The sequence below is a fragment of the Benincasa hispida genome, chromosome 1 (assembly GCF_009727055.1).
Source record: "Benincasa hispida cultivar B227 chromosome 1, ASM972705v1, whole genome shotgun sequence".
NCBI lineage: Eukaryota > Viridiplantae > Streptophyta > Magnoliopsida > Cucurbitales > Cucurbitaceae > Benincasa > Benincasa hispida.
The window spans coordinates 57,543,273-57,549,625 of record NC_052349.1 but is presented as its reverse complement, the minus strand read 5'-3'; the positions used below and the strand labels follow the sequence as shown (position 1 = coordinate 57,549,625).

Sequence of the window (6,353 nt, the reverse complement as noted above, 5' to 3'; positions counted from 1 at the left end):
AATAGGTTTTTTGTGCAATTTTTCTCACTCTTACCTATGAGTCTTTAGTTAATTTTTTTTTAGTTTCCAAGTCCCAAAAGCTTACATAGTTATCTTTATGTTTTGAGTTTCATTTCAATTTATTTTTTATCTTGATTTTTTATTAAATACTCATTGGTATTAATGTTAATTAATTAGTTTAATAAAATTAAATTAGTTTTCACTTTTTTCATTACTATTAAAAATTTCACATAATAATTATTTTTAATGAGTTAATATCAAATACTAAAATGAACATAGTAAAAACTCATAGCGTAAAACAATGAAATCTAAGGAAACTAAACAAAAGCTACATTAAAACTCAAAGGAAAACAAGTAACATGTTCAAATTCAAAGACGAAATGAAAATTAGACTAAAAAAGTACCAAAAGAGATGATTATTAATTAGAATTAAAAATATATTAAAGTGTAGCTTTTATTTGCAATCATATTAATAATTTAATTACGTTATTAATGACAATAGTACATTCTTATTTAAATAAGCTAGTCATCAATTGACAAGATGATTGATGTATAAATTAATTAATTATAATCATGCAATTAATCTGTATCTTAATTAATAATTGGAAATATTTGTGTAATTGAGGGTCATTTTATAATTGTTTTTTTGGGACATAAAGTACCCGTTTAAATTTGTAATATTTGATATACTAATTACAGCATGTGAAAAATTGGATTCTTCACATTAGTTTTTTTTAAAGAAAAAAAATTATTTTAGTCCCTCCCATATTTTAGTAAAACATTTAACACTATGTTCATTTATTTATTTTATTATAATTGAGTTAGAGGGATTTGAAGCACAAATCTCATGGTTTCTACCACATTCGTATCCCAATTAAGTTATGCTCGATTTGTTCTCATTTACCTGGTGGATAAATGAATAAATGCTTGAAGTTAGACTGTATATAGTAGGCCCAAATGAAATTAAATTCTTAATAAATATTTAATGAGAAACTAGTGATAGTTGATAACTAAAATATGTTTAGCTTTTCCATTAAAAAAAGAAAAAACTACAATAAGTTATTATCCAAATTTTGAAAACCTAAAACAATATTTAAAAGTACAGTGGTTAAAATTGAAGACATCCAAAATAATCCTTTTTTTCCTGTAAATTTTCGGATTTAGTTGAAGGGCAACTTGAAAATAATTCAATTGAATAAGATATTATATCATCAACAAAAGGTTAAAAGTTTCAAATTCCACTCACATATTATTGAACTAGACTACTGGAATAGAAAAAAAAAAACCTTAGTAATATATACGTTTAACGACTTGAAAAATAACCAAATAATTAAAGCACACATACCTTCTCTTGAACTTGAAAGTTCAAATTCATGTTCCTATATTTATACTAAAAAAAGTACTATTGTTTATTCCCAACAGAAAGATCATGGGTATAACTTAACAATTAAAGCATACCTTCACTTGAAGTTGAAAGTTCGATTCATGATCTACTCTCATATTTATTTGTTTGTTAAAAGTGTTGATATAATTATGTTTACCAGAATCTATATTTTTCCTCTTGTGTAAAAAAGTTACCATCAGCGTATTTATTCACATGTTAAGAAAACAGATTCTTATGAATATGAACTTTAAGAATCTGCTCTAAGGAGGAAAACAAAAAAGAAGAAAAAACCATGAGCATAGCTTAAATGTAATAACACATATACCTTCCTCTTAAGGTAGAAAGTTCAAATCTATGCTCTTTCACAAAAGTAATCTAGTTTACCCCTTCTTACAAAAGGTACTATATTTTTCCTCTAGTGAAAGAAAATTACAAATCATCAGCATGTTTATCGAGATGTTAAAGAAAACAGTAATCTGTGAACATCAGGGGAAAATGCTTACTGTTAACAGTTCCTGTAGAATCGAAGCTTATCATATCTATGACCAAGATGGGCACCCAACAAGAATAAGAATCTCAATCCTAATTTTCCGCAGTAACATGATGTAACAAAAGGTAAAAGAGCTTCGTTTTTTCGTTACCTTGGCGAGCTATAGAGCATCATTCATGAGTTTCTCCGTAAGAGCTTTGGGAAGTCCCATCACTGTGTCAGTTGAACCTACCTGTCATACACCAAAATGTTTTCAGGCTTTTGATAGATAGATATGCCTACACTACACAAAAGGCAAATGTAAAAGCAACCTTGTTACAATTTTACAAGTACTTCTACATGAAGTCTCTTAGCCTATATGATTCTTTTTAGGTAGTAATGTGAACTTCTTCACCCACATAGTTTGAAGTCACGGCCTCAGGTGTTAGGATCATCATTCATTTCATAGTGAAATCAGAGGATGTTAGTTGAAAGTTTGAAACTGAAGTGAGGAGAATGTGACTTCTCTTAATAGAAAATGTTCACAAAGACCATATATCCGTTTGAACTCCCAAACCAGAATTCGAGTACATGGTAAATATCAAGTGGAATATCAAAACATCCATTTCCCAGGCATATTTGTATTTTCCTAAATACAACCTCCAAATGGAAATAAACAAATAATTCAGTCCCAAGCAAGCCTCTTCAGTGGAATTTTCCAATAAATTTTCGCCATAGTATTTGTTGAAAATAAGATACTGATGCGCATATAAATTAAAAGAGAACATAGATAGAGGCCAAATTTCTTTTGATAAGTTAATGATGCACACATAAATTAAAAGAGAACTTAGATAGAGACAAAATTTCTTTTGCAGTTCATTAACTAAGAGGCCATTTGGGCCCCCAACTTCAATTAGGTGGAGTGCTATTATAGCCCACTCACTCTTTAGATTTCCAATTATAAATAATTGGTGTTTCCAACTATTATAATCCAAATCATTTTTTGTTACAATGTTTATTATTTCTTATCCATCCTCTCTCATCCTCATAACTCAAAGTAAAACAATCTGCAGTCCAAACACAAACTATTATAACCCAGACTAAAATAATCTGCACTCCAAACACGGACTATTATAACTAACTCAGTGCCCCAAATGCCCTCTGAATGTTTTATAACCTTATGAAGTGTTTTGACTCCCCCAATTGAACGTGTGTAATATGATATTAAAAGAAGTTAATGTTTCAGTATGTAAGTTTGTTCATCCTAGGACAGTTTGTTAATTCCATTTGTTACAAAAATCTAGATTTACGAAAACCCGTATTTTATACTACATACCAAATAATGCAAAACCAAAAGCCAAATGCATACAGGTTACAAAACTCAAGTTACTATAATCTCCTTTCAGGAGGTTCATGAGCCAATTTGAACTGCATTCTTTATATAGATTATCGACAAGAGAACACAATGCTCGGACGTATGCAAAAGCATATCAGCTATATTACTAACCACTGCCTCAACTAATGGCAAAGTCAGTGGATGCTCCAACATCAGACCCCCAGCTACTTTGAATGTAACGTCCTCTTCAATCTGATGCAGTTTACCATCAATAAGACTTGAAAATAGTGTGCACGAAAAGTATGACTTTGGATAAAGATCCAAGTAGGCAATACTCCCACGTTTACCAGGTTATCTATAATCTCCACTGGTATGTCATAGAAATAAACCTTCAACACAAAATTAGTCCACATTATTCAACTTGACGTTACCATGTAAAAGTTGTCCCTGGGTTAAGTCAGGACAAAATGTGAGTTGAAGCTTATTATACCTCTGCCTCTTCCCATCCCCCTTTTCTTGTTCCTGTCTTAAGGTTGGTTATGAGTACAGAACTTACAACAGATGCATGACTACCAGAATAGCCTGCAGGTCGTTAAGTTAATCATTAGATGTCTTTCAATTTTCAACACGTTCTACAGGAAGAAGTAATAGAGGCGTGAAGTCTGGAAGACAATTGACCTTTGATAAATTTACGAGCTTCATCCTTGTTAGATGGTTTCTCCCTAATTGTTCCTTCATAGACCACCACCTCGAAATCAATCAAATGCAGTAATTAAGAGTTGAGATACTTCTTAATAGGTTACTAGAAAATAAGAGAAAATGTCAAAGAAAAACTGGATTGTATACCATAAAAAAGAAAAAGAGGGAGCATCACGAATGATACACATCCCCTGCACAACTGAAATTAGTAACTTGTTTATTACCTAAGATGAATTTGGAAGGAATTTAAGCATGCTTTTCAAAACGTTCTTAGTCTTGCATAAATAAAAGTTACTATTGAGAATTCCAAAGCACTTAAAACAATAAAGACGAGTGGAAATTTTCAAAAGAATATCCCAAACTCACTCCACTGTAATGTGAGTTAATGCACATACTGAACAGGGAAGAGGGAATTAAAGCATACAGTGTCTGCAGTGATTAGCAGTGTTGGAGGTGCATTATTGTCCAGTTGAACACCAGTGGCTAGAATTCTTGACATAATTGCATCTGCCTAAGAGAAATCGAGTGAAAACCATCAGGGAGAAGCCCTTCTCTTGGCCTTACAGGTGAAAGACTAAAAGATATGAATATATACTCGATCTCCTAATCCCTGTCTTCCAAAGTTATAAGATGCATCGATGAACTTCACTAAAATGTTGAATCTGCTAGACTCCAGTTTAGTATCTCATTGAGATAATAGTTTAAAGAAAAGAGCCTTTTTCTGCACTTGATATATTAAGTATGCTGTTAAATCACCAATTGACCTAAAAACTAAAGCTAATGAGTGAAGTTAAATTTGATATTATATCATCTAACAAGTTGTAGACTTGAGATATGTAGTAGACCAATAAGTGGAATCCATATTAATTGGTGAAGAAATAACATTGCAAGTATTTGAACACAAGACTTCTTAGACTAGCTGATCTGATACCATGTTACCAAAAACAACAATTGATAGGTGAAGATAGATTTAACATTATATCATCTAACACATCCTATTGAGTATTTACTATACAACCAGAGCTTCAAGGACCAAAAATTCACAACAGATGAAAGCCCGCAAAGAACTTTTTCCCAAAGTCATAGTGAATTGAATGTAATTAAAAGTTACTATGCTTCTTTCTAAGTAACAGTCTTACTTTCTAGGCAATAATTCGCAGTTATGAAGCAGGCTTGCTAGGGTCTACAACATTGAAGGGTTGCGTGAACAACCTTTCACCATTCACTTAAATTACAAAGGAGACTAACAATGATGAAACAGCTAGAAATTAGAGAGCAAAGCCAAATGGTTCCCAAATGGAAAATGGAACTAAAATAATAGAGAAGCTAAGTAAATAAGGCACACCTTAGCCTCAGCCAGAGCCATCACCAGTTCTTCAGGCCTTTCCTTCCTAATCGCTTTCTCATCAATGTCCGCCGTCTAATACAGAATAAATCAACTAAAACTTCCAACAACTAAAGAAGAAGGATGAGGAATATGTAAATAAGAAAATTCACCATTATAGTGAACTTGTATCCCATCTCCGACAGAATACGGCGACGAGCGATGGACGATGAACCTAATATTATCTGCAGCACAAATCAGGACATCGGGGAAGGCAAGGACAAGAATAGAAGTTGGAAGTATAAAGTATAAAGAGAAGTAAAAGGCTGAAAAACCTGAAATGGTGAAATGGGTGCGGCCATTTCTCTGCAATCTCGTAGTTTGCTGGATATGCGGCGGATAAGATTGGGAGTTTGAATCGTTAGAGAAAACCAATTTACCATAACTGAAGCCAGCGAACGGCCTCTTGCTTGTCTTTTCCCTTTTCTATCTTGAAAAGGAAAACACTGTATTTTCAACCCCAACTACTGAAATTTGACTCTAAATTTAACGCTTTTTCGCATGGATCAACTAAGATTAAAATTACATCCAAAATGAAATTTATCCACTTTTTATAACTTGGGTTTTTTTTTTCTTCCTTCAACTTTTGCTTACCTGAAATTACTGGAATGAACCATTCTACCATCCAAAAATATGGTATATTTGAAATTAAGATAGAAAAGAAATTATTGACAAAAATAAGATAATAAAATCGGGTATTGTTAAACCAAGTCATCATCCCTTATAGCCTGTATGTCAGTATATGACTTACCAATGAAGACCAAACTCATGGACTGGAGCCATGATTTCAATATTTTTACTCTTTTTTTTTTATTGTTTTTCGATTTAGATTGTTTTTTTAATTTTTAATTAATAATTTTCTTCCTTTGTTTTGTTCTTCTTCTTTTATATTATGCACATTTAATAGATTTAGTGTGTCAAGATAAACATACTACAATCACCGGATCCATGATGCATAATATAAACAAAATTAAACAATGCAAAAATAAAATTTCAAATTACCATAACAAAGTCCAATAACCAAAAATAAAATTTCAAATTAAAATAGAAAAGTTCAATAATATAAACAAAAACCAATTAC

General features: G+C 31.7%; 1 protein-coding gene across 5 annotated transcripts; it reads right to left on the bottom strand.

Moving 5' to 3' along the window:
- Nucleotides 1-1,662: 1,662 nt before the first annotated feature.
- LOC120068158 (7-methyl-GTP pyrophosphatase-like) lies at nucleotides 1,663-5,727 on the bottom strand. 5 transcript variants are annotated; one of them, XM_039019963.1, is made up of 11 exons: nucleotides 5,548-5,727; nucleotides 5,386-5,457; nucleotides 5,234-5,308; nucleotides 4,313-4,399; nucleotides 4,036-4,087; nucleotides 3,868-3,921; nucleotides 3,680-3,771; nucleotides 3,537-3,578; nucleotides 3,361-3,441; nucleotides 2,026-2,106; nucleotides 1,663-1,899 (listed from the first exon to the last, which is right to left on the bottom strand). In XM_039019963.1, the coding sequence occupies exons 1-10, from the start codon at nucleotides 5,653-5,655 to the stop codon at nucleotides 2,035-2,037; spliced, it is 735 nt and encodes a 244-aa protein (XP_038875891.1). In that variant the 5' UTR covers nucleotides 5,656-5,727; the 3' UTR covers nucleotides 1,663-1,899; nucleotides 2,026-2,034. The 5 variants fall into 5 exon arrangements, with proteins under 5 accessions (XP_038875891.1, XP_038875823.1, XP_038876029.1 ...); XM_039019895.1 differs by having other exon boundaries at nucleotides 1,663-2,106; nucleotides 5,548-5,725; XM_039020101.1 differs by lacking the exon at nucleotides 4,313-4,399 and having other exon boundaries at nucleotides 1,663-2,106.
- Between the last annotated feature and the right edge of the window lie 626 nt (nucleotides 5,728-6,353).

Bases quoted from the DNA above. Each gene is read 5' to 3' on its own strand.
- LOC120068158 (XM_039019963.1), bottom strand. From the start codon at position 5,655: ATGGTAAATTGGTTTTCTCTAACGATTCAAACTCCCAATCTTATCCGC. The intron at 4,400-5,233 runs GTGTGCCTTATT...GATTTCTCTTAG, and splicing joins TGGCTCTGGCTGAGGCTAAG to GCAGATGCAATTATGTCAAG. The intron at 3,772-3,867 runs GTCAATTGTCTT...AACGACCTGCAG, and splicing joins AGCTCGTAAATTTATCAAAG to GCTATTCTGGTAGTCATGCA.